This window comes from Miscanthus floridulus, chromosome 11 (assembly GCF_019320115.1).
Source record: "Miscanthus floridulus cultivar M001 chromosome 11, ASM1932011v1, whole genome shotgun sequence".
Taxonomy (NCBI): domain Eukaryota; kingdom Viridiplantae; phylum Streptophyta; class Magnoliopsida; order Poales; family Poaceae; genus Miscanthus; species Miscanthus floridulus.
In genome coordinates this window covers 9,230,882-9,258,881 of record NC_089590.1, presented here as the reverse complement: position 1 = coordinate 9,258,881, position 28,000 = coordinate 9,230,882, and the positions used below count along the sequence as shown (strand labels likewise).

General features: G+C 47.0%; 2 protein-coding genes across 3 annotated transcripts; both read right to left on the bottom strand.

Annotated features, from left to right (window-relative positions):
* LOC136494423 (WD40 repeat-containing protein HOS15-like) lies at positions 1-5,007 on the bottom strand. Its single transcript, XM_066490593.1, has 10 exons — positions 4,782-5,007; positions 3,854-4,005; positions 3,561-3,624; positions 3,078-3,236; positions 2,847-2,968; positions 2,245-2,319; positions 1,607-1,660; positions 1,455-1,528; positions 696-770; positions 1-608 (listed from the first exon to the last, which is right to left on the bottom strand). The coding sequence occupies exons 2-10, from the start codon at positions 3,944-3,946 to the stop codon at positions 389-391; spliced, it is 936 nt and encodes a 311-aa protein (XP_066346690.1). The 5' UTR covers positions 3,947-4,005; positions 4,782-5,007; the 3' UTR covers positions 1-388.
* Positions 5,007-28,000, bottom strand: LOC136494422 (WD40 repeat-containing protein HOS15-like). Of its 2 annotated transcripts, XM_066490591.1 has the most exons (6): positions 27,811-28,000; positions 21,388-21,533; positions 20,963-21,314; positions 15,739-15,821; positions 15,604-15,650; positions 5,007-5,250 (listed from the first exon to the last, which is right to left on the bottom strand). In XM_066490591.1, the coding sequence occupies exons 1-6, from the start codon at positions 27,869-27,871 to the stop codon at positions 5,241-5,243; spliced, it is 699 nt and encodes a 232-aa protein (XP_066346688.1). In that variant the 5' UTR covers positions 27,872-28,000; the 3' UTR covers positions 5,007-5,240. The 2 variants fall into 2 exon arrangements, with proteins under 2 accessions (XP_066346688.1, XP_066346687.1); XM_066490590.1 differs by lacking the exons at positions 5,007-5,250; positions 15,604-15,650; positions 15,739-15,821; positions 20,963-21,314; positions 21,388-21,533 and adding exons at positions 24,358-25,755; positions 25,992-27,726 and having other exon boundaries at positions 27,811-27,975.

Sequence of the window (28,000 nt, the reverse complement as noted above, 5' to 3'; positions counted from 1 at the left end):
TCAGAATACAAGACACTGACGCGCGGATATATGCAAACTACAAACTAGTACATCTCAAATTAATTCATCAATTGAATTGCCACGCTGCACGCAGTCGCCAGCAGCATGACTAGGCTAGTGACGGCATTGCATTCAGAAATCAGGAGGGTGAGCATTTTACCACCAAAACATTTCCATGCTACTAAACCCTGTTAAGACATTTGAACTACAGTACTACTTGCTACTCTAAGGTAAGTATGACCAAGAAAAAAAAACTGTACATGGATAAAAATTAAAGCCACCTAAGATCTACATTTTGCTAAGAAATTCGCCCTCCACACATTTCCATGGCAAGGACTTATGATCCAGCCTAGTTTTAGGCCTGACATGCACTACCCTACTGGTTGGACTACATCCGGAAATCCATCACGCAGACAGTGTTGTTAGAGAAACAGGCAGCAATCTTGCTGCCTTCTTTGTTCCAGCACACTTCGAATATGCCCCCACTACCTCTGTAGGTCTTCAGGATCCTACCTTCTTTCACAGACCAGATGTGTAGGCACTGATCCAGGGACCCACTCGCTAAGTATTCGCCATCAGGGCTAAATGCAACAGAATACACTGGTTGCCTGCAGACACACATAAACTCCGTTAACATCATAAGCAAGCACAATAAAGTATCAGAATATTTTGCTTTTCATTCATGGTATCAATACCTATGACCAGACAAGCTGTACAGAAGGCATCCTTGCTCAACTTCCCAAAGCTTGATAGTTGAATCAAAAGATGCGCTGCAAGCGAAACAGAATAGTCAATCAATGCTGTGATGCAGTTCTGGTCCTACGAGGCAAGAAACCAACTCCAGACAGCTGTACAATCCTAGTTACATCTATAACAATAACAATGATCTTATCTCTGTGCGTGAACAATCAGCAGCAATATGAGATAATAATCCAAATGCTAAACTGGCTGGAACTAGGTATAGTGCCAAATTCTCCAAACCAAATGCAGCAAATTTTGTTACTGTTGACCCTTTTCTGTTCTTCCATGATGATTTCTTTTTTCTTGGAAGGGATGATGCTACGTATGCCACGCATAAGTATGACACTTGATTGTAGCAAATAATGAGAATCACTAATAAACAACTACGCAAGAAAAACTGATTCCCAATAACACTACTAATCATGATACCCATGGGATACTAGATCTCAAAGAACCACAGTTGAGTCCAGTATGGATAACCAAAGTATACCTTACAAACTTGAAGGGAATTAATTAGAATACCAATTTGTAGTGTATAACATCTACCCAATTTCAATTCATGTAGCCAACCTTGGATGTAGCTACAGATGTGCTGTCAATTCTCAACCATAAGCTATCCAAATAGGAATGCAGGGAGTCTAAATGCTAAGCATTGACATAAACTAACAAATAAAATAGTATATAGGAATTTTATATTTGCTCAAACAGTTTACCTAGCCAACAGCAATTGCTGATTAGGATTGTTTGTTCCTGGGCCTGTTGGGCTCCACCGAATAGTGTATATTTCCTGCAAAATACAGTTAGACCATATTGTAGACAGTTGCATAAGTTCAAGAGATCATAAAAGAAGGAAGGTTTGACAGACCTTGGTATGCTCCTTGAAATCAAATACACATTTGTCTTGTTTCATACTCCATATCTGCAAAGGGAAGGTAAAAGAGGAGGGGGGTGGCTTTATTATGGAAGGTAGTACTGTAGTAGTAGTAGTAAAAGCACACCACAAAGGCAGCAGTTGTTAACCCTAGGGAAATAAATCCAATTCACACACCATTCAATGATTACCAAGTCTGAATAAGTAAGAAAACAATCCGTTCTATCCCTCATCAACTATCAGAAAAATGTTTGCTTTTTACCCTAACATTCAAGGCCACATCACTGGCTTTGATGGTTCATCGAAAACATACAAAATAAGAAATGTGATATGGACAGAACATTATGGCAACAACTGATCAAACCAGTTAGACGTCAAAAGTCCATGGAATTTGGAGGGTGGGGTTGGTGATGGTATGTGCATGGGCCATAGGAGGTATGTGGTTTACACTCATAGAAAGGCTATATGTACTCAATTGCACATCTTAACAGATACAGCAGATGATATACAGATAAACAATACTGAACCAACAACATATAATGTACCATTTAGCACAAGAGTGAACAAGGGAGACTACCAGTACCATCCGTAAAAGTAAATGGACAACTTCATTTTAGAAAGAAATATGGCACCTTTGCTGTCCAATCATCAGAACATGAAGCCAAAAAAGAACCAGTCGGATCCCACTTGATAGCATTAACTTCACTCTGGAAAACATACATAATTGCTACAATGAGGTAACACTGGATGCTACTTTTCCAAAATTAGTAATACAAAATGACAAGACTTGTATATTTGTATGTGACTACATTTGTGTGCAAAATTACTTGTCAATAATCATAACCGTTCAATAAAAGAAATGAGACCAACCTAGGAGGAACTAGGCAGTTTTTCAATAAGAAATTAAGAAGAAATAGGCACCCGAATTCGAGTTGATGACTCAACCTTGGTTGTTGGGTACATGACCACACTTCCCACCAACCAGCCAAACTAGGCACACATCCTTATAACCGTTTAATATACCAGGAAGTATCAACAAACTGTTTGCATGATTTTTTTTTAGGATAATAAAATAAATGAAGTATCAGATATCAGGAGAATGTGTGGTCTTTTTAATGTTCAGCCTTCTATTTCTATTTTTGAGTTGTATAGATAATCCAGAAAAGAAAAATGCACACAAAAACATGCAGTTTGTCGCATGCATTTTAAGAATCTAATCACTGAGAAGGCTGACCTGATGACCACTGAATGCTTTAACTGGACGCTGTTCCCCAATCTTGCAAACATAGATCATGTTATCGGTTGAACATGTTGCAAAAGAGTTATTATTTCTCCAATCAACATCTAGTGTTGGAGCTACATAAAAGCAGGTGGGAGTTAGGTTTGGTCACCACAGATACATCTAGTACAATACAGAATGAATTATAAGATTAAAACAAACACAATTCTGGAATGCCAATTGTACCTGAATGAAATTCAAACTGCTGCTTGCATTCCCATGTCTTTGTATCCCAAACAATAGCAGTTTTATCAACACTTCCACTTAGGAGAAAATCTCCTTTCTTATTCCATTTCAATGAAAATATGGGCCCCTTGTGTTTGAACAGTGTCTGCTTAAGGTCTCCTGAAAAATTCATTTCATCACACGAAAGGATGACATAACAGGGGGTAAACAAAACATCTAGGCTGTATGACCTATATATGATTTCTTCAAATGAGTTTATGCCAGATCAAATTTTAACACATACATGAATAAGAATAACAAGCACCCTATCACCAGATCATTTTTTTAGAGACATTTAAGGCACAATGAAGAATGTGCACCATTAGTCAAATACAAGAATCCTACAGTTACAACGGGCCCACATTGTCAATCAAACAAACTTTAAAATCGGAATGAAGAGCTAAAGCCAACTACGTATGGATACAGAAACAGTTGTTCACTCACCATCTCTACTCCATATTCTTGCCTGTCCATCGTAGGAGCCTGTAGCCAGTAGTGTACCTTCACCCTGTACAGGATGGCAGAAAAGCAAAAACAATGATGAGTATGAAATAGTTAAGGAATGTAGATGCAAACATAGAATTTTTGCATGAGACACAAATTAACAGGTAGACTAATAGAACAGGTGGCTATAAATAGCATTCTATGATATGTTCCCATTGGTCTTCACCCCAGAAACATGAAATGTAAGAAAAACATGGGGTATAAACAAAATTTCACAGCAGGAAGAAACTCACATTCCAGTCAAGTGTGGTGACATCCTTGCTCTTTTCATTGGTCCGACCTTTAAAATGTTTCAAAACATGAACACCGGGAGGAGATGATTGCATGTTGGAACCACATGGACCATCTGGAATTGTCCAGATTCTAGCAGGTTGAGTCTCCTGACCTAGCAAGTTTGAAATATAGTATTATATCAGTCAACAAAAAGTTGAGATATTGGGTCAAAAAAACATAAAATTGAGATAAACATAGGCAACTTTCATGGTAAATATCAGGGTTGCAAACACATAAATTGAAATAAATAAAAGACTGGGTGGAATATGGGGACTAAATAAAGTACGTGGACATGCAGAGTTTTGTGAAAGACAGATTAGTGTGGAAAGTTAACTTCAATAATTTTCATAAGGTCCCGGGTTCGAGTCGCGGTCTCCTCGCATTGCATAGGCGAGGGTAAGGCTTGCCACTAACACCCTTCCCCAGACCCCGCACAGAGCGGGAGCTCTCTGCACTGGGTACGCCCCCCTGTAATGCACCAGATTGGCACCACATCATCTTCTCCCGCTCCCGATTCCTCTCCCATCTAGAAACCATGGAAAAAAGAAAGAAGAAAATGGCAAGAAACAAAAAAAAAAACAAAGGAACAGCATGCAACCATGCACTCACAATTTTTCTCCCTTCAGTTACCATCCTACATTCCTAACCCATGTTACTCCTCTCATCCACTCACCCTCCCTGGATCTGACCCACACTAGCAACGTATCGGATACGTATCCGATACGGATACACGGCGGACACGCGGTCCGATACGTATCGGTGGAGTATCCCATTTTTTATTATTTTTATGAATTTTGAGTACGTTTCTGGATACGTATCAGTCTATTGGATACGGCCCAGCCCAACAAGTTTCCCTCTGTCCCGACGCCCTAGCCCCCGACGCCCTACCTCCCGTGGTCGCGCCGCCTCCAGCGAACGCGCGCAACTGAAGCCCCGTCCCTGCTCGCCGGCCTCCTGCGACGAGCCTCCGCCCCGCTTGCCAGACGCCAGCGATGAGCCTCCGGCCCTGCTCGCTGGAGACGAGCCTCTGCCCCCACCTCCGCGCACAGCCTCCTGCGTACACGTGCGCCGCCTCAGCAGGGGATGCAGATGAGAGGATGATTCGATTCAGCAGCAAAGCAAGCTGTCTACGCTACTTCTGCATGTACATCCCCTTCCCCATTCTTGATCTATTCTACTTCTGCAGTTCTTAATTTTGTCTGTTCCCCACTTCCCCTTCTTCATTAGTGTTGCCCATGCTTCATTGCTTGCATGCAGTGGATGGCCTCTCCAAATTTTGTAGTGCTGCACTGCACAAGCTGAGTGCTAGTGCTAATCCTAGCATAGGATCTGTGGGCGCAGCTGTGGTTAGGATCTCCTGTGAAACAAGAAATTAACAAGTTTTAGACTTTCACAATTTTAATTTGTATTATTATTTATTTATTAAAAAATAGTAAAACGTATCCGCGTATCCTGTTTTCTAGAAAATTGCCGTATCCACGTATCCGTATCCTTTCGATACCGATACACGTATCCGTATCCGTGCTGCATAGAGGATAAACCCACCGGAGCAGCCGAAGACAATGTTCAGGCTGGCAGGCGATGGGTGAGTATCGGCAGTAGCAACGGGTGACGGTGAGTGCATTTGCAGTGGTGACAATGGAGAGATCAGTGCCTCATCAGAGCAGGGGCAATGGGCAAGCCAACCTGTGAAAGGCAAGATCCCATCTCCAACTGATCGAGAAAAGTGTGCCCACTGATCGAAAACAGTGATGGCCGCTGGCCACCAATCTGCAGCTTTTAGCCTTTTGGCAAGGGTGATAGTCCTCACTGCAACCACTGTCTAAACCTCTGCCTGAGTGTCTGAGAACATATGTGCCCCAACTGCGAAGCTAGCAGCCAACCCTCTTTTTTTTGAGCGGAAAATACAGCAGGGGAGGCCCCCACTGTAAACTTTTTATTTAAACAAAAGGAGCAGCAACTCTATACAAGAGATAACAAAAAAAGGGAAGCAAGCCCGAGGTGGGCAGCAGAGCTAAACTAGAGCAGCTGTACAAGAAAGGAAGACAGAGCGCTTAGCAGAACTAAATCTATGGGCCTGTAGCCTAACTTCGTCATAGAAGGAGCTTTTCCAAGAATCAAAGGATGGCCGGCCTCTGTCAAATATAGAGTTGTTTCTCTGCTTCCAAATCTGCCAGGTGGCAATGATGAAGGTCTCCATAAAAAAGGGGTTGTTATGTTGAGCCTTGGCTTGCTGCATCATCCGGAAGAAATCCATTGTGAAGTCCCAATTTATACCAAGGTGTTGCCAACAGGCTTGGGTAAAGGGGCAGGTGAAGAACAAATGAAATGCGGTTTCTTCAATGTTGTTGCTGCATAGGACACAATTGTAGTTGTTTCCCTGAAGCTTGTGCTTTTTCCTTCTCAGAATGTTCCTTGTGTTCAGTCTGTCCATCAAGAGGAGCCACGAAAAAACTCGAAGTTTGTTACAGCATTTGGAGTTCCAAATCCAGAGAAAAGGGGATGGGGGCTGTATATTCTTGTAAGGAAAGTTGTAGCACTTTGATGAGGAGTAGTTCTTGCTTCCCCAAATGTATTCCCAGGAGTCCTTTGAATTCTGATCGACCTGCAGATCTTGAATTAATTCCTGGAGACTTTGGAATTCTTGGAAGGCCTGCTCTGATAAGGGCAAGTGAAATTGGGCCTCCAGAGTGTTATTAGACAAAAACCTGGCCACTGAAATGTTCTTATTCCGGGCAAAGGAATAGAGCCTTGGGAATTTGGATTCTAAGATGTTGTCATTCCAAAGGTCAGACCAAAAAAGCACAGTGGAACCATCTCCAAAAGTGCACTTTGCAATTCCTCTGAACATGTCACATAATTTTAGGACATCCTTCCACCAAAATGAACCCCTATCTGTCGAAGCATGTGGCACTTGACCCTGGGAATAATGCGCATTCCAGATCAGCTTCACCCATGGGATATCCTTCCTATTATAAAATTTGTCCAGATGCTTCAAAAGAAGGGTCTTGTTTTGACTCCTAAGATTAATAATTCCTAATCCTCCTTTTCTTTTTGGCTTTGAACATTTTCTCCAGGCCACCAGTGGTTTCATCTTTGCATTGGAATCTGAACCTCTCCAAAGGCAGTGACGTCTTGCTCTATCAATATACTCAATGACCGCAACCGGCACCTCTAAGGTACACATGGCATATGTGGGCAGCGAAGAGAGGACTGAATTGACTAGCTGAAGCCTTCCAGGATGGGTCAGGAAGGTAGAAGTTGCCGTGAGCCTTCTCTCAACTTTAGTCATAATGGGACCATAGTGTTCAACTCGAGGTTTTGTTGTTCCCAACGGCAGTCCAAGGTAGTTAAAAGGGAGAGATTCCAAATTGCAGCCGAAGACACCAGCAAGGAGTTGAGCTTTTTCAAGAGAGAGATTTAAGGGAACAAGGCAAGACTTCCTGTAGTTGACTCTCAGCCCTGTCGATTGCGAGAAGGATTCGAGAAGGCCTTTTAGGGCGAATAACTCCCTCTGAGAAGCTTTCATGACTAGAATAGTGTCGTCAGCGTACTGAACAATGGGGAACTGATCCAGCTCAAAAGAAGGAATAGGCAACTCAAACAAACCTTGCTGGTAGGCTTTGTTGACAATGCATTGAAGGAGATCCGCAGCAAGCACAAAGAGGAGAGGTGACAGGGGGTCACCTTGTCTAACCCCACGACGACAGTGAAAGTGATTGCCTGGCACACCATTCAGAAGGACCGAAGAGGAGCCAGAAGCAAGAATCCTCTCAATCCAATCAATCCAAATTTCAGCAAACCCCAAGTGCTTCATCATCAGCAAGATTGTGTTGTGCTCAATTGTATCAAAAGCTTTTGTAAAGTCTAATTTCAGAATAATAAGCTCTTTTTTGGAATGTTGGCATTGATGGATGTACTCATAAGCCCAGGCCAAACAATCCTGTATTGTTCTATTTTTTATGAAGCCATACTGGTTGGTATGAATTAAAGGAATTATTTTAGCCTGCAGCCGATTGGCAAGGAGCTTTGTGATGATTTTGATGACACCATTCAGAAGGGAAATGGGCCTGTAGTCATTGACACTTGTAGGATTGTGCACTTTCGGGATTAGAGTGATGAATGAGCTGTTGATGGCTTCCAGATTCAAGTTACCATTGAAGAAATCAAAGCATAATTTGTAGACATCTTTTATAAGATCCCAACATTTTTTCAGAAAGAGCCCATTGAAGCCATCTGGACCAGGAGCTTTATCAGACGGCATGTGTTTGATGACCTCATCGATTTCATGGGTGGAGAAAGGCCTTGAGAGAGAAACTAAGTCATCTCTAGCCTGCACTAGATGATCAAGGTTGTAGAGCATTGTAGGATTAGAAGAGCATCCCATTCTCTTTTTAAAATCCTCTAGTAGCAGAGCTGCCTTTTCATTATGCTCGGTGATAGATCTACCATCCTCGGCTGTCAGGCTAGTGATGGTGTTAATCCTGTATCTCTCAGTGGCTGCAGCGTGGAAAAATTTTGTTCCTTCATCTCCCAACTTGGTCCATCTCACAGTGTACCTCTTCTTCCAGTACTCTTTTTTGTAGCCATGTAATCTGAGAATGTGTGCTTTAAGAATCCTTCTGAAGTTAAATTCCTGTATAAAGAGAGGTCTTTGTTCTTCAAGAGAGTCTAAAACTTCTAAATTGTCATTACAAATTTTAATCAACCTAGAGAGATTAGACAATTTCTTGCTCCACTTTTTTAGGGCAGCTCTAAGAAGCTTGAACTTTGAGCTAATTCTTGTGGCACTGTTTGAAGCTCTGACATTAGAGGTCCAAACAGATTTCACAAGATCCATGAACCCAGGGTGATCAATCCAGTAGTTCTCAAATCTGAAAGTTTGTGCCTTGGGGATATTGGTGCCAATTTGTATTTTGCAAGGGATATGATCTGAAGTTGGTCTTGCCATTGGAAGAAGAAGTGTGTCAGGGTAATCGGAGATCCAATTAACAGAAGTGAAGACCCAGTCAATTTGCTCAAGGAGGGGATCATCTTGCATATTGCTCCAAGTATACTTTCTCCCTTTAAGTGGGATTTCTAGGAGTCCCAGGTTACTTATAATTTCATTAAAGATCATTATGTCATTCATATTGCCTCCCCTTCTGTTTCTGTCATTCAATGATCTGTAAAAGTTGAAGTCACCTACAATCATCCAGTTCACATTATCATCAATTTGAAGGTTGTTGAGCCAAAGAACAAACTCATCTCTACCAGGACCTTGGCATGGACCATATACAGTGGTCAGGATCCAGTTATGACCATTATGCAAGGAAGAGAAATTGACCGTTATGGAGAACTTGTTAATCTCAATGATTTCCCCATTAAAGATAGAGCTATTCCACCCCATAAGAATACCTCCAGATTGTCCAACAGAGGGGGAGAAGGCATGCTTGTTGAAGCGTTTGGGGGCCAGTTTTTTTATGAAGGAGTGGTCAAAATGATCTCTCTTAGTTTCTTGGAGACAGAAGATTGCACAAGAGCTTTCATCGATTTTTTCTTTTACCGCGCTGCATTTATCTTCGGAGTTGATTCCTCTAATGTTCCAATTGAGGATGTTCCAGCTTCTTTTCAGACTAGAGTTTGAGCTATCGATATTTGTGGTGTTATCCATAAAAAAAAACAAGGGATGCATCTAAGTTCCACTTCTGCTCGGACCTGCATCTTCAGGCCTTGGAGCAAGAAGCAGTTCAGCTGTCACCTCCACAGGATCGATGCAGCATAGTTCTGTTGCCACCTTCTGAATTTCAGTGATAGGAATTTCAGGAAAGACAGTATGAGTGTTGACATACTCCTCAACAGTAGAGAGCCCAGGAAATTCAATGGCTTGGGAAGTGGGAGGGAGAAGAATGGTATCCAGAAGATCAGCCTGTGGTTTAACCTTGTTCTCGGTTTTTTTTCTACCGACTTCCTTTTTTTTTGAGGCAGCCATGACAGGCTTGTATCCATCAAGCTTGGCAGTAAATCTTGGGCTTCTTCTAAGCATTTGAGTGGAAGTAGGGGTGCTGCACTTCGTTTTCCTTATCACCTTTCGCTTGCCTTTGTTTTTACTATCATTATCAACAGTGTGATCTGGTGCATAGATGGAACCATCTTGCTCTAGAGAAGGTTCCAGTACCATAGTCTCCCTCTCAAATTCCTTGGTCTTATCCTTGAATTTCCTCCTATAGTAGACTCGAGTGACAGGGGTCTTTTTTATGAGCAGATCAGCAGGCTGAGCAGGAAGGCTTGTCAATGCCTTTTTGACTTCGGGAGTTTGGATCATCACCATAGAGGTGATAGGCACCGGTGAAACAGCAGCAGTAGTAGCAGTGCACTGACCATTGTAGTTGACACTGATGTTGAAGGAATCGATCTCCAGAGAGGCAAGGTCAATTTGGATGAGGGGGCTCGGGATAAGTACACTCCCCAAGGAGCCTGTGAATGGAAGAGTAATCTGACCATGGAGGATTTGTCTTAGTCCAGCAGCAAGCAAACTGAAGATAGCCTCTCTCCGAACATGTTCATCTTGATTAGTTGTCACTCTATTATTCATAGCAGATAAAGTTGGACTGCCGATTGTAGGAACTTTGTTATGTTGAATAACTGCCTGCTCCACAAGGTTGTTTTCCTCCACAGCCTGCTTATCGATATCTCGAAGCATGGCAGTGGCAACAGAGGATGAGGCAGCATGAACCATAACAGCAGGATCTTGATCCCTCAGACCAACAGAGGGATTGAGAAGGGTCGTAAGTATCCCATTTTCATCCTGTGCTTCATCCGAGAGATGTGTGTCCCCAGGAACTACTAGCCCCTCTAAAGAATGAGGGCTGCCATTGTGAGCAGTTGGGTCAGCATCATCATCACTCTTTCTAGTGTATGGAGAGTTGCGCACATTTATTGCGGTCTCATCATGCCTAACGAAACAGACTTCATGACCACCAATCCAATGCGAACTTGTAGCAACAAGCGTGTCGCGCTGACAAGGGTCGCCAAGCTGAAAGAATCCCACACCATGCGGATGCGGCGTGAAGTAAACGACCTTCTTCCGTACCTCAATTTCTATGTAATCTCTGATGAGATGCATGAGCTGGAGCTGCTGCGCTGGGGTAAGCCGGGCTTCAGTGATCGCGCTGGCACAACAGTTCGCCATGGCTTGATCGTTGTTTGCGGAGGCGAGAGGAGGTGGAGGCACAGGTTGCTCTGGTTCCTCTGTGTTTGTCTTCCCCGGGGTTGGGATGTGGAGAGTGACCTTCTGCGAGCAGCAAGAAGGCAAAGGAGCACTCGGGGCATTAGCAGCCTTAGGTCCTAGGGACCACTGAATAATAGGGGGAGGTTGAACGGTTCCATCTTTACTGCACACAGAGCTCAATGGTTGCAAGCTGGGCTTAGCAGTCCACTTGAGCTTAAGGTGGGCTCTTCTTCTAAAGCAATTTCGAGCCCGATGACCATATGTGAAACAGTAGATGCACCTAATATCACTTCGGCACTCCCAAATTAAATGATTTGGGCTTAAACAGCGAAAGCATAATCTGGTTGATAGGTTGGGATTAAAGTTGAACCGTTCACCTTGGGGGAGCTTCACTTCATTATAGTGCTTTGGCTGAAGAGAATTGGTGGCCAGAAAATTATTGCCATTAATATCAAGATCTCTCTCAAGCCTCTTGAAAACCGTTTGAACTGGAACCACTGAGGAAGATGCTACACAATGAGCACCATTGGGTTTGTGAGAAGCAAGAACATCAGAATTGGCTTGCACATCTCTTTCATAATCTGAAGAAATTGAAAATTTCCTCAAAACATTGCAGGAGTTTGTTGTAAGAGGGCAGAAAATAGCACCAATCTTGATCATCGACAAAAGCTCCCTAGGACGAGATTTATGAACCGGAGAATCTTGAATAAGCTTTTTGTGGAAAGAAACCCTCTTGGCAGACATCTTACGTTTGTTTTTACCAATCACAGCTGACCAGCTATCCTTCTCTTCTTTTTCCCATTTTTTGTGCTCGAGTTCCCAGTTTTCACCTCCATCACGCCACATGTGGAAGTAGATGTCAAAGTGATCAGTGGTAATCCTCTTAAGGGCACGGACCAACAAACCCACATGCTTCGAGGCAACAGAAAAGCGGAAGTGTCGGTCTTGCAGATAGGAAACATGAAAACCAGCCGGAGAGCCACCCAGGCAACAGTGAAGAGCCATAGCAACCGACTCTTCAGTCAAACGAAAGAGGTACCTTCGGAAAACCACAAGCATGAAGAAGGAGCCATCCGGAGACGATGATGGGTGGTGCACCGAAGAGGAGAACTTGCGAAGGACTTCAGCTTGGAATCTCTTACCCGGAGAGAAATCCCAGTCCTCGACTAACTCCGCAAGAGCAGGATCATGCTCAAGTTCGAAGAGAGCACCAGGGGAGCAAACCTGCCGAGCCATGGAGGGGAACTCAACTTCAGCAAAGGTCTTGTCAGGGAGGAACGGCAGCAGTACCAAGCAGCCGCAGAGCAGATCAGTAGCAGTAGATCAGCACAAGAGGTGGCCGCCGGACCAGATGTAGAAGCCAGTGACGACGGAAGATGGATTCCGCGGGGTTGATTCACTAGGCGGGTGACGACGGAAGCTGCGGACGACTCACGACGGCGCCGTGCCTTCTTCGTCTCGCTCGCGTGGGAGCAGGGGCTCCACCACGGCCCTATCGCGAGGTCAGGCCAACCATGGCGGTGCGGGACGAGCACCAGGGCCCAGCCATGGGGCTGCACGACGAGCTCCAGCGGGGAGCTCTATGGCCCGGCCATGGGCTGACGGGGCTACGCGGAGCGACTTCCAGGGCACAGAGCTATGCGGAACAACCTCCAGGGCACGGCGCTAGGGTCGTGCGGAGCAGTGCGCGCCGCCGGAGTAGGCAGCGCGGGCCAGCCGGCGTGGGGCCGCGCGGGCCGCAGGGCGGCGGGACGGAGCGGGGCGGCGGGACGGAGCGGAGCAGAGCCCTCCCTGACTATTCTATTCCTACAGAGATTCTGACAACCGAACCTCAGCCAACCCTCTAGACAATGGCAACAAGCTCCAATGCTTCTTCACTGTGCTCCCAAATGTCTCCAGCCTCCACCATGGACAGATATGTGAACCTGCGATAGCGTTGCCTCAACCCTCTTCAATCGAGGTACAAATGGATTCATCTTCCACAATTACCAAATTTGAGAAAAGTCAGATAACACATTTTTCCTATTCTTCTGGCAGCAAGGAGCACTGTGCTCCTAAATGTCTCCACTCTCCAGCCTCACCATGGACAGATATGTGAACCTGCTATAGTGTTGCCTCGCCGCTCTCCAATTGAGGTACAAATGGATTCATATTCTATAATTACCAAATTTGAGAAAAGTCAGATAATTACATTTTTTCTATTCTTCTGACAAGGAGCAATCCCTCAATTAAATGAATGATGCTAGCTGGATCTTTTCAATTTTGACAAGTTAGTTAAATGTTATGTGATCTACAGTTTGTCAATTTAGAAATTAGAAGCATCAATGTATGTTAATAAGGTCGAAAGGAAGTGTCAGTCTAAACTAAAAACCCTGCAGACCCCTAAATAGTGTGGTTCTGGAATGCTACATTTCCTGTTTCAAGGTTGCAGAGGAATATATTAGTGACATATCTAGCCCAGATGTATTATAATTTATTCTAGCGGACCATCTATGCGAGCATCGCTTTTGGTTCTCAACTTGGGTGAACCCTGTTCTGATGGGGAACTTTTCTCACATGCACTCTTTTGTACACTTTAATTATTATTAAGCACCTCAATGCAAGCTTCCTTTATGTACTCACATACAAACACATGTAAAGAGGTCACAAAACTATGTGTATATGATGAAAAATTATTTGTACAAAATACTCCTATAAATATTCTGTTTGCTACAGATTAAGTTTCCATTGCAATGCACAGTAATGTCCACGAACCTGTTAGAGGCGTATGTCATGGGTCTGCCTAGTGGCTAACAGCCACGCCTCAATTAGAGGCAAATCTTTTCAACTTGCCTTGGTTAGCTGATTGGGTTAGTTTGGAAGGTTGGAGGAATAATAGCAAAGAAAAGAGGAATTATAGGGAGTGGTTAGCCAGGGAGGCTATTTATTTGTAACCCGTATGGGGATTAGAGGAGAGCAGGAATTAGAAGGAAAATCCTCTCTTGCTCGGCCATGGGCAAGGCCCCTGGCCAGCCCACCCCCCCCCCCCCCCCCCCCTCTCCCTCTTAACCCTAGCCGCTGCCATAACATCTGGCACCGGAGATGCCAAGTTCCGATGAGGACGACAAGCAGCCGAAGACACCACCGATGCTGCGCCGGATCCCATTGCCAAGGCGATGGTCAACCTCACCCAGCAGGAATCCCGACCATCGGCAACCACCACCACCATCCCGCCGGTGTTCCCCTGCGGCTTGCCGAGCTATGGGACAACAGTCGTCTCCATGCCAGATTCGAAGATGAAGAAGAAAAGTGCCAGCCACATGTCGGCAGCAGTGTGGCAGCAGGCTGATGCGCACGGCCTCCTAGCGCGTCGGCGGGTGCAGGAGATGCGCGACCTTCAGCTGATTCAGCCCCACACCCCTTCGCAGCTCCTCCAAGTTGCGCATCACCGTGCGGAGGACCTCGACCTCGTCCGCCGCGTTAGGGATCTTGGGCATACGGCGGCGGTTGGGGAGGCACACCCCTCCTCCATCGGAAGCTCTCCTCTCTGTGCGGCGCGGACCAGCAGCCATCCGGCGGGGAGAAAGCATGGCGCACCATGTAGCATCGCAGCATTCTGCCATCAACCGCCTCGGGGGCGCCTCCGCTGGTCGCTGTTGCGGCATGGCCACCTTGCTGCCTTCTCGGTGATGCGCATGCCGACGGCGCAGACAGGCGGAGCACCATTTTCCTCGGCAAGATGGGTGGCTGCAGTTGCTGTGCCTAGCTCATCTGTTCGGATGGGGCTGGGTCTGGGCTCGTGGCTCAGACTGGATGTGGTGGCCAAGCTGCGTGGGCTGCTGTGCTTTTGTTTCTTCAAGACGTCAGCCCATATGCGGACTGCTCCATGGGATCCAGGTGGTTATACGTATGCAATTATTGCATTCAGACGGTGTCCACCTTCCATTGAGGAGGCCACCAAAATAAAGAGTCCAAATCTATTTCAGGTTGAGAGTAATAAAATGAGCCGAGATGTAAAAGGCTTGTTTTTAGGTGTTAGATCTGTGTCGAGTCGAGTCATCATTATAAGCTGGTTAGGTTGCAGCTCGAGGATGAGCTGCTTGTCCAGAAGGGGTGTAGTGTTAGAGGCGTATGTCATGGGTCTACCTAGTGGCCTAACAGCCATGCCTCAATTAGAGGCAAATCTGTTCAGCCTTGCCTTAGTTAGCTGATTGGGTTAGTTTGGAAGGTTGGAGGAATAATAGGAAAGAAGAGAGGAATTATAGGGAGTGGTTAGCTAGGGAGGCTATTTATCTGTAACCCGCTCGGCCGTGGACAAGGCCCCCGGCCGGCCCCCTCTCTCCCTCTCAACCCTAGCCCCGCCATAACAGAACCCAAGATGCATCAAAGATCTGACCACTGATCACATTTTTGGCAATGATGGCATGCAACTGTTTAGTGTGCCAAAGCAAATGGCTACAGGAGCACAAAAAAATCATAAATACAAATATATATGCAATATAGAAAATAATAAGGACGCACCCTGAAGCTAGAAGAGAACCAGTTGGACTCCATGCACAAGCGAAAACCTGAATACAAAGAAATAGTAAGAGAATATAACAGATTTCACTAGTTTTAAGAGGGGAAAATAGTTGCATCCTATAGGACCCTGCTAACCTCTGAACTGTGTCCTTCCAAAACAGTAACATCAGTGTTAGATATCTCCTGTGCAGTTGTACTTACATCCATTGGAGTGGGACCTGTGGTATTTACGATTAGTAAAACTTGGCATGGTGAAGGTAAAGTGATACACACAAAACCAAGTCTTGACACCAATACTTCCATGAGAAACTGTGACTCCTTGAATCACATTTCTCTTCTTTAGTTAATTATTACTACTGAGGAGGTATTTGGTTCAAAACTGGTAACATAAATGGTATTGATAACGAAAAGCACCTGGATGGAACTAATCAAGATAACAAGGGATACGTTTGGTTGGGAGCAAATGTAACGGAAACAGTTGAAACTCTGCCCTTTCTCCTCTGGCAGATTTCTACTTCTCACATTGGACCATCAGCCGCAAGCAACCAGAGAACTAAGTAAAGTTATACACACAAAACCAAGTCCCAAAACCAACACTTCCATAAGAAACTGTAACTCCTAGAATCACATTATTTTCTTTAGTTAATAGCTACCATGAAAAACGATTGTAATGGAAACAAATCAAGACAATACAATCTTTGTTTGGTTGGGAGCAAATGTACTGGGATCAGCTGAAAGTCTTCCCCTTATTCTTTGGCAGCTTGCTACTTCTCCCATTGGAGTAATGTTTTCAAATATCTAATTGACCCTAGTCGTCATGGCACCGATCAGCCCGACTAATCGGGACTTATCGTAGTGCATAATGTAATGGGATCGGCTGAAACTCTGCCCCTGTTCTTTGGCAGCTTGCGACTTCTCCCATTGGAGTAATATTTTCAAATATCTAATCGACCCTAGTCCCCATGGCACCAATCAGCCTGACTAATCGTGACTAATCATAGTGCATAACTGATCGCCATGGCACTGATAAGCCTGACTAATCGCGACTAATCGCAATTAGTCGGATGACTTGATAACTTGCATTGGACATCAGCTGTAACCAGACAACTCGGTGACAATCGAGAACGACAAGGACAGGGGCAACAACGCATGCAGTGGGGCCAGAACCAAATCAGGTGGGATTGGAGGGTGCTGACGATGAGGTGCCACAGCCAAATCATGTGACAGGGGGGCTCCATAATTTGTTGACAGCTAGGCAATGGAGAGACACGTGCATGGCGGCAGAGGTTGATTCAAGGTGCCGCCAGCCATTGGTGGCAGGATATGAAGCGTAGGATTGGACAATCATGAGAAGGGAGCGGCGGCACCATGATTTTGGAAGGGGATCGACAAGTTGTATATTTTTCTGATGCAGGATATTTTGGCTGGTAATGGATCTCTATTGGGCTGTTATCAGACACCACGCAGTTTAGGGTCTGCCCAAACCAGGCAAAAACAAATGTGATCATGTCACCTTCTTATCTGATCATGGAGTAGAACAAATGAACCAAACAGCTCCTGAATTCCCATGAACTCGAAACACAGTATCAAAAATCAGTTCCATGCCCAAGTTTTTCATCAGAGATATCAAAAAATATATTGCGTGATTGAGAGGATTAAGTGCCTAACTCGGCCTATGTTATCTCAACATAGCAGGTCCCAAGCCCTAGTAAAGGAGGAGGGTTGTGATAGGCGTGGTGAGCCAACGTTAAATCTAGCTATTCTAATGGAGATGAAACCTGAAAGGAAATCGTTGGGGCGTAACCCTCTTAGCGACGCGCCATATCGGAACCCGGGTATGGTGTTAAATGGGCAAGGGCCAGGTCGGCACTCCCTTGGTGACGCGCCGTGTCGTGATCTGGGCATGGTGTCAAGTGAGCAAGGATCGGGCCGTCGCTTCCTTAGTGGCGTGCTACATCGGCACCCGAGTGTAGTGAAAAATGAGCAAGGGTCTTCACATCTGAGTCGACGGGTGCGAAGGGTAAGGAAGCTAGTCGAACCAACTAAGATCCGTTTAGGTAGTTGGAATGTAGGGTCGCTTACAGGTAAGTTAAGAGAATTAGTTGATACCGCGACTAGGAGGCGTGTAAATATATTATGCATTCAAGAGACTAAATGGAAGGGTCAAAAAGGCGAAGGAGGTGGAGAATACAGGTTTCAAGCTTTGGTACACAGGGACAATCGCGAATAGAAATGGAATTAGGAGTTTTGATTGATAAGAGCCTCAAGAATGGTGTGGTGGGAGTGAGAAGGCAAGGAGATAGAATTATCTTAGTCAAGCTTGTCGGTGGTGATATGGTCTTGAACGTAATTAGTGCGTATGCCCCCCAAGTAGGCCTCGACGAGAGTGCTAAGAGACAGTTCTGGGAAGACTTAGATGGCCTGATTAGAGTTGTACCTAGTAGTAAGAAGCTTTTTATAGGAGGAGATCTTAATGGGCATGTAAGTACTACAAGCGCGGGTTTTGAGGCAGTTCATGGAGGTTTTGGGTATAGTAGTAGGAATAAGGAGGGGGAGGAAGTTCTGGACTTCGCGGTAGCTTTTGACCTGATGATAGCCAACACTTTCTTTAGAAAGAGGAATCTCATCTAGTAACCTTCAGTAGCGGACAACACTCTAGCCAGATTGACTTTGTCCTCGCAAGAAGAAAGGACAAACGAGCATGCTTGGGTTGCAAGGTGATACCAGGGGAGTGCGTTGTTTCTCAACATAAGCTTTTGGTGGCAGACTTTCGTTTTCAGGTGCGTGCCCGTAGGGATAAACAAGCTAAGATTGAAAGAACAAAGTGGTGGAAACTGAAAGGGGAGACATCAGAGGTATTCAAGGAAAGGGTTATCAAAGAGGGCTCTTGGAAGGAAGAAGAGGACATAAACAACATGTGGGAGAAGATGGCAACCAACATTCGGAAGGTGGCCTCAAAGGTGTGTGGAATAACCAAAGAAAGTGGAGGCAAGGCTAAAGATACTTGGTGGTGGAATGAGGAAGTCCAAAGGGCTATTAAGGAAAAGAAAGAATGTTATAAACGCTTGTACCATGATAGAAGTGTGGACAACATAGAGAAGTACAAGGTGGCAAAGAAGACTGCAAAGCGCGCTGTAAGTGTGGTAAAGAGTAGAGCGTACGATGATATTTACCAACATTTAAGTACGAAGGAAGGAGAGAAGGACATTTATAAAATGGCTAGGGTTCGTGAGAGAAAAACAAGGGACTTCAACCAAGTTAAGTGCATTAAGGATGAAAGGGAGCATCTCTTGATGAAGGAGGATGAGATCCAACATCAATGGCAAGAGTATTTTAACAAATTGTTCAATGGTGAGAATATGGACACAACCTTTCAGTTGAATGACTCTTTTGATGACACCAATAGGCGCTTTGTGCGGAGAATCCAAGAATCTGAGGTCAGAGAGGCGTTGAAAAGGATGAAAAGATGTAAGGTGATGGAACCGGATGGTATCCCAATCGAGGTGTGGAGATGCATCGGGGACATAGCTATAGTATGGCTAACCAAGCTGTTCAACCATATTTTTCGATCGAACAAGATGCCTGATGAGTGGGAGGAGAAGTATATTGGTACCGATCTACAAGAATAAAGAGAATATTCAAAGTTGTACTAATTACCGGGGAATTAAGTTGATGAGCCATACTATAAAGCTATGGGAGAGAGTTATTGAGCATCGCTTGAGAGCAATAACGCAGGTCTCTATGAACCAATTTGGTTTCATGCCCGGAAGGTCAACCATGGAAGTCATTTTCTTAATAAAACAAGTTATGTAGCGGTATAGAGAGAAGAAGAAGGACCTACACATGGTTTTTAATGACTTAGAGAAGACTTATAACAAAATACCAAGGAATGTTATGTGATGGGCTTTGGACAAACATGAAGTCCCAACAAAGTAGGTCGGGCGCATTAAGGACATATACAACAATGTTGTAACTAGTGTTCGAACAAGTGGTGAAGACACGGATGAATTTCCCGGTTAGGATAGGACTATATCAAGGGTCAGCTTTGAGCCCTTATTTGTTTGCCTTAGTGATGGATGAGGTCACAAGGGACATACAAAGGGACATCCCTTGGTGTATGCTTTTCGCGGACGATGTAGTGCTAGTTGATGAAAGCCGGACATGAGTGAATCAGAAACTAGAGTTATGGCAGGAGACTTTGGAGTCCAAAGGTTTTAGACTCAGTAGAACTAAAACTGAGTATATAAAATGTGACTTCAGCACTACTACTCGGGAGGAGGAAGATATTAGTTTGGAAGGTCAAGTAGTGCATAGAAAGGATACCTTCCAATATTTAGGATCAATGCTACAGTGAGACGGGGATATTAATGAAAATGTTAGCCATAGAATCAAAGCAGGGTGGATGAAGTGGCGGCATGCATCTAGTATCCTATGTGACAAAAGGGTACCACAGAAGCTAAAAGGCAAGTTTTATAGAACGGCGATTAGACCTGCTATGTTGTATGGTGCAGAATGTTGGCCTACGAAAAGACGACATGTTCAACAGATAAGTGTCGCGGAAATGCGTATGTTGCGTTGGATTTGCGGTCATTCAAGAAGGGATCGAGTTCGGAACGATGATATACATGATAGATTAGGGGTAGCACCAATTGAAGAAAAGCTTGTCCAACACCGGTTGAGATGGTTTGGACATGTCCAACACCTCCAGAGGCACCGGTGCGTAGTGGAATCCTAAGCCAAGATAGTAACGTGAAGAGAGGTAGAGGAAGACCGAAGTTGACTTAGGTAGAGGCAATAAAAGGAGACTTGAAAGGATGGAATATACACAGAGACTTAGCCTTAGATAGGAGTGCTTGGAAGACAGTTATTCACGTGCCTGAACCTTAATTGCTTCTGCTGGGTTTCAACTCTAACCTACCCCAACTTGTTTGGGACTTAAAGGCTTTGTTGTTGTTGTTGAGAGGATTAAGTGCCTGCTTGGTTTGTTAATAGAATTTGCCATGCCAAAAGTTTTGGAAAGCAAAAGTTGAGCAAAAATGTTTGCCAAAGATTTAGCAAGCCAAATGTGAGATGTATAGTTCCAATTTTGTGTACTTTTCAAGCACTAGGGCAGGACAATAAAAGGCATATGCTTAATAAGCACAAGTCCACATACTACATTACATAGTCCACATTAACTAGAAACTTGTTCGCACTGCAATGTAAACAGTACTCGACACATTTAGAAAACATCAAACATTGGCACATTGCTAAGTTAAGAAAACATGCAAGCATGTCAAAAGTGTACTCACAATTTGCTAAAAGTTGTGTAACGGAACATGATATAAGGCGAGTAATATAGCAGGTAGTAATTAATCACCTCCACCAGCAAGAGAATCATCCTCGTGCTTAACCTTATCAATACGCTCTGCATGCTGCCTTTCTCTTTCTTTCTCTTTTTCCTTCTCTTTATCATGGTCCCTATCTTTTTCAGATTTGTCCTCCCTGACTTGCTCTTTTTCTTTGTCATAGCGTTCCCTCTCCCGTTCGCCACCAGGACGTCGTTCATGCTCCTCATTACGTTCTTTCTCTTTTCCCTTATCCTTCTCACGTTCAGTTTGAGATCTCTCCATTTTCCTCTTTTTCACAATCTGTTGCAACTCTTCAACATCTTTTGTGATGATTTCAAGTGGCTCCAGAAGCGCAAAATCCCTCTCAACTTCGTCATCATTCTGAAATAAGAAAGGTGGATTGTGTCGCATCAATTGGCAGTAGTAATAAATACTGCAAGATAAACAGGCTTACCTCATCGTTATTTGCTTCCAGTTCTATGTACTGGAGGCCTTTCTGCACAATAGTGATAAGAGCACCAGGTGGGACTGCATTGCCATCAATGCCACCCTTATGGATCCCAGCTTCATAACCTAGAGTAAATGCCGCATGAATAAAACCTGAAAAGAATGGTTGGAAGAGAAACTATTAGCAACCAAAATCACACTATCTTGCTTAAGACATGTTGGTGCGCAGCCCTCCTGTCTTTGGATGTTGTCACTTGCAAACAATTTTTAGACGAAGGGAGTAGCAGGTGATGAGAACACGCCATCATTCACCAAGAACCAAAAGCACTAAAGGACATGAAACAACATCCTTGTTCTTGTTCAGGCAAGAAAGGCTTTTGGGCACTTACAGAACAGAGACAATGGTGATGAATCCTCTAGAGCTAAGTTCCATTATACGGTCTATATCTAGTTTCTGCATTTCAGGTAATGGCAGCAAAATGGCAACAGAGGCCAGAAGAGAACAAAACTGACTTTGTTTTCCAGAATTTACCCATACAATAAAAAAAACTCGACCTGCGGGGGGTATGACGGCCCCCGGGTTTCCCTTTTAAGAAGAAGATCTTCTCACACAGATCGAGAAAACCCCCGAACCCCCGTCCCACATCCTAACGCAGGAGGTGCCGTAACCCTATGAGAACCGGGCCGGAGCCTACCACTACACTTTGGCACATGGGGACGGGCGAGGGGATTTTTTTAACCTCAGCCTGAAATCCGCTCCCACGGGGAGTCGAACTCAGGACCTGAGGAGTGCCGCTGGGTCACCTAACCGTTAGGACTAGGCGCCCTTTGGCCTACCCATACAATTGATTCCAAAAAAGGTAAGAAGAAATCATCTTTCAAATTACAATCAACATATTCCCCAACACTGTCCCTACCATCATGCTACCCTAAAAGGCATCTGACCTAATTACCATTCTTGCTTGTCAGATTCCCATTCTCCTACGAAACACATGAGTTTGCCACAGTTAATGGGAGGGTCAATGTGCTGCAGCATCAAATTCCCAAAAAGCTATAATTTACCAGCAAAACATGTGATTTTTTTTCATGGACCATGGAAACAAACCATGGGAGAAGGAACAGATAAAGGTAACAATATTCCTGTTTTCTTAGTTGAGGCGCCAAAGACTGTTCACAGCTAATAGAACAGTTCCACCCTGTAAGAAAATGAAACGCTCAATTCATTCATTCAGTAGTGACTGAGTACATATACAACATGCCAGTGAATGCTGGCCGAACAATGCTAACAAGCTCCTATATGTGCGGATCAGGCATGCAGCAGTACATGAGAGAGATTACAGAGATGACAGCTGAGTCTACGCTAGCTAACTGAATCCCTAACTGAATGCTGAAGAATCGGTCGTTTACACCCCCCCGCAGTTGGAGCGTCAGTTGATCGGATGCACAAACTGTCCCTGAATTCAGTGAACAATGGCGTCGGTAGCCCTTTTGTCATGATGTCTGCAAATTGGTACCTTGTTGGAACATGCAGCACCTTGAACTCGCCCAGAGCAACTTTCTCACGCACAAAATGTATGTCAAGCTCGATATGCTTTGTCCGTCGATGATGAACCGGATTCTCCGAGAGATAGACTGCGGACACATTGTCACAGTAGATTACCGTGGCCTTGTCGACGACGACCTGGAGTTCTCGAAGAAGATTGCGTAGCCAGCAGCACTCAGCAGCAGCATTAGCCACGGCTCTGTATTCTGCTTCGGCACTCGACCTTGAAACCGTGGTTTGTCGTTTGGACGACCACGACACAAGCGAGTCACCGAGGAAGATGCAGTAACCGGATGTCGATCGCCGGGTATCCGGGCACCCCGCCCAGTCTGCGTCTGAGTAGACCGTCAACGTAGTCGAGGGAGTAGCCGAGATGGTGATGCCGGCGTCAATGGTGCCGCGCAGGTACCGAAGAATGCGCTTGACGAGGGTCCAATGCACATCGCGGGGGGCGTGCATGTGCAGACACGCCTGGTTCACGCCATAGGCAATGTCAGGACGCGTGAGCGTGAGGTATTGGAGAGCGCCGGTGATGCTGCGATAGAATGTGCCATCAGTTGCAGTGTCACCATCCTTGGCAGAGAGCTTGGGCTTGGCTTCGACTGGTGTGCTGGCTGGCTTGCAATTGGTCATCCCCGCGCGTTCAAGGATGTCTTCAGTGTACTGCGCCTGGTTGAGGTGGAAGCCGTTGCTGTCGCGCCGTACTTGTATGCCGAGGAAGAAACGCAGTTCGCCGAGATCCTTGATCGCAAACGCTTGACGAAGGTGGTCGACGACGTGGCGCAGTAGTGTGGCGGACGACGCGGTGAGGATGATGTCATCGACGTACACGAGGAGGTACGCCGCCTGGTCACCGTTCTTGTAGATGAACAGCGAACTGTCGGAGCCGGAGGCGATGAAGCCCATGCGTAGAAGATGGCCGCCCAATCGAAGAAACCAGGCCCGCGGCGCCTGTTTGAGTCCGTACAGGGACTTGACGAGCAGGCACACATGATCAGGATGCTCGGTGTCGACGAAGCCTGCAGGCTGGTAGCAGTAGACGCGTTCAGCCAGATCACCGTGGAGGAACGCGTTCTTTACGTCGAGCTGGTGCACCGGCCAGCGTCGATTTGCCGCCAGGTGGAGGACAGTCCTGATCGTCGCCGGCTTGATCACCGGCGAGAAGGTTTGATGGAAGTCGATGCCGGGGCGTTGTGAAAAACCCCGCACCACCCATCGAGCCTTGCGACGTTCGAGGCTGCCGTCGGGGTTGAGTTTGTTCTTGAACAACCACTTCCCTGTAATGATGTTGGCATTGGCTGGTCGGGACACCAGTGTCCACGTGCCGTTGTTCTTGAGCGCGTCGAATTCGTCCTGCATGGCGGCCAGCCACTCCGGATCGCGGAGCGCTGCTCGGACCGACGGTGGCGGTGGGGAGGGCGCCGCGGTGGTGGTCGCCACGTGCGCATATCTGGGGTTAGGCATGCGAATCCCAGCCTGCGCACGCGTCACCATCGAGTGTCGGGGCCGCGGCGCATCGTCAGTTGCCGTTGGAGGCGCTGGCGGGATCGGTGGCGTGGACGACGTCGCGGTGGGCGAGGACGACGTCGCGGTGGGCGAGGACGACGCCGCGTTTGTGGGCGCGGGTGCGGGCGGTGTAGATGCCGCGGCACGTGGCGTCGAGGGAAGAGGGCCCGGAGGAGGCGTGCCAGGCGTCCGGGCACGATGAGATGGAGATGGAGTGCCCGTGACGGTCGGGGCAGTCTGTGGTGCACGACGGCGAGCCGGGCATGTCCCGATCGGCAGCAGCACCTCATCTGACTGGCATGGCGCGTCAGGAGGAGCTGGTGGGGAAGTAGCCTGCACCTGCACAAAAGGAAATGATGTCTCGTCGAAGGAGACATGACGTGAGACAATAACACGTTTGCTGTCCAGGTTATAGCATTTGTAGCCTTTTTGATCTAGGGGATACCCAAGGAACACGCAACGCACAGATCGTGGTGCGAGTTTATGGGGTGCAGTGGATGTGAGATTAGGATAGCATAAGCAGCCAAATACGCGAAGATGACTGTAATCAGGCGCCGTGCCGAAGAGGAGCTCAAAAGGGGTTGAGTTCTGGCGCGGTCTGCACGGGCGCCGATTGAGGAGGTATGTGGAGGCTGCAAGCGCATCTGGCCAGAATCGAGGTGGAATGGCGGCCTGGAACAGCAAGGTGCGGACGCCGTCGTTGAGGGTGCGCAAGATACGTTCCGCACGCCCATTTTGTTGCGAGGTGTACGGGCAAGTGAGGCGGAGCGCAATGCCGTGCGTGGCGAAGAACGCACGCGACGCCGAGTTGTCAAATTCGCGTCCATTATCAGTTTGGAAACACATGATGGACATCTGAAATTGAGTACGAACAAACGCATGAAAGGAAATAAGGGTGGGCAGGACATCCGATTTGTGACGTAGGGGGAATGTCCATGCATAGTGTGAATAATCATCCAAAATCACAAGGTAGAATTTGAAACCAGAGTTGCTCATTATGGGTGAGGTCCAAACATCACAATGCAACAATTGAAAAGGGAATTGCGAAAAATTATTGGACTCGCTAAAGGGCAGTCGTACATGTTTGCCGCGGCGGCAGGCATCGCATGTATGCTGGCTAGACTTAGAACAGGAAAAACCAATGGAGCGAGAGAGCCGCTGGAGCGCATCACGGCCAGGGTGACCCAGACGCGCATGCCAGAGGTCGCTGTCGTTGGAGGCAAGGAGTGCAGCAGATGGGCGCGCCGATGTGGTGGTGGATGGGCGAAATGGATAGAGCTCGCCTGAAGAATCACATCGGAGCAGAACCGTCTTGGTGCGAAGGTCCTTGATGGAGAAACCCCATGGATCAAATTCAACAGAGATGGAATTATCACGGGTTAGAGCACGAACAGAAATTAAATTCTTAACAAGATGAGGAGCAATGAGAACTTGACGCAAATGTAAGGGAGAGGAAGAGGTGGGGATGATGGCGTTGCCAGTGCATTCAGCCGGAATGGACTGTCCGTTGCCGACAACAATATGACGATGAACGGTAGGGACTGGGGGGGAATTTAGAATACCAGCACTGGAAGCCATGTGTGAGGTGGCTCCCGTATCAAGGAACCAGTCGCCGCCGCCGGTGGTGTTGTTGATGTTCATGTTGTTGAGGGCGGTGTAGAGGCCGGCCGGCAGCGATCCCGAGGCGCCAGCGTAGAGGCTGGCATCCGGCGTGGACGACGGCGCGGGGAGTGGCGGTGCAGAGGACACCGGATGAACGCCAGGCCGAGATCCGAGGACGCTGGGCCTCCATGTGGCCATGGGCCACGCCTGGACGACGCCGTGCCACGGGTTCTGTGCCAGAGCCCACGGTGGAAGCGGACCGCCCGGGGGCACCGAGGAGCCGGCGGTGGGGGCGCCGTGGGCGCCGGTGTTGTTCTGCCTGTTGCGCCCGTCAGTGGCCTTCCGCTTCTTACGCCGATCGTTGGTGTTGTTGGTGAACGCCGGGGACGTGCGTGGAGGAGAGGCGACGGGCCGTGGCGCCTGGTTGGTCGGCGCCGCCGCAAGGAGAGCAGTCTGTGCCTCCATCTGATGGGAGTGCTTGATGCGGTGCTCTTCCTGCAGGAGGTACGACTTGGTGTAGAGGAAGGTTGGGGGCGGCTTCATGGTGGAGAGGACGGCGATGGCCTGGCTGAACTTGTTGTTCAAACCGCGCAGGGTGTTGATGACGAGAGCGGGGTCGGAGACGGCGGCGCCGCAGTCGTAGAGCGTGTCGGCGAGGCGCTTGAGTTTGCCGCAGTACTCGGCGATGCCCATGTCGCCCTGGAACAGGCTGTGGAACTCCTGTTGGGCGTACACCGCGCGCTGGAGGCTGTTGTCGAGGAATTGGCCGGTGATCGCGAGCCAGACGGAGTGGGCGGAGGCGTTGGGGCGGTTGACGTCGTTCCAGATCTCCTTGGAGATGGTGTTGTAGAGCCATGAGACGACGCAGGCGTCGACCTGGAGCCACTCGGGGTCGTCGATCATGGCGGCGGCATCCACCGTGCCGTCGATGTGGTCGAAGAGGCCGAACTTCTTGATGGCGAGTTCGATGAACGAGCGCCACTGCCGGAAGTTTCCCTCGTCAGCCGAGAGGACGATGGGGACATGGCTGCGGATGTTGAGCATCATGAGGGAGGAGGCAGGGGGTGGAGCGGGATCAGCAAATGGATTTGTGCCCGAGGATGCCGTGGAGCCCGGCATTGGGGGCAGAAGCGGAAGCAGAGGGAGGGGATCGAGAGGAAGCTGATACCATGTAAGAAAATGAAACGCTCAATTCATTCATTCAGTAGTGACTGAGTACATATACAACATGCCAGTGAATGCTGGCCGAACAATGCTAACAAGCTCCTATATGTGCGGATCAGGCATGCAGCAGTACATGAGAGAGATTACAGAGATGACAGCTGAGTCTACGCTAGCTAACTGAATCCCTAACTGAATGCTGAAGAATCGGTCGTTTACACACCCAAGTTAAGGGTTGTATCTAATTTCTTCATTTCAGAGCAACAAGGGAAAAATGGCCAGTGAGTTCGTTCAACTAGCACCGAATTTTCCTTAAATATAACACGAATCACTCCCAAGAACCATCAGAAATCGCATTTTCCATCCAAATATGCATAATTCCGAACCCGCCCCCAATCTACAAGTCTCCTTAAACGGCATCTGATCCTAGCAGCATCTCGCCGTACGGGACCCTTATTCCCTAGAGCAGCGCACGAATCCGCCACAATCCAACTGGGGCACCTAGCCGCCCCGCAGCAGCAAAGCTCCTAAACCCTAATCGGTTCAAAAAAAAAATGAGGAAAGTTCTCTGGGCACAAGATGCGGGGCGGAAGAAAGGGGCTGGAATGACGCACGTACCTGACTCCTGGAGGTAGCGGAAGACGAGGAAGTTGAGCTCCGTCGATGTGAGCACCCCCATAGCAGGCAGCGCGGGGGAGGGCGCCGACGGAGCGGCGGAGGGGACGGGGAGGGACGGAGCGGCGAGTGCTAGAACGGCGGCGTGCGATGTGGATGTGTGTCGCTGAGAAGGGTGGGAGTGTCATGAAAG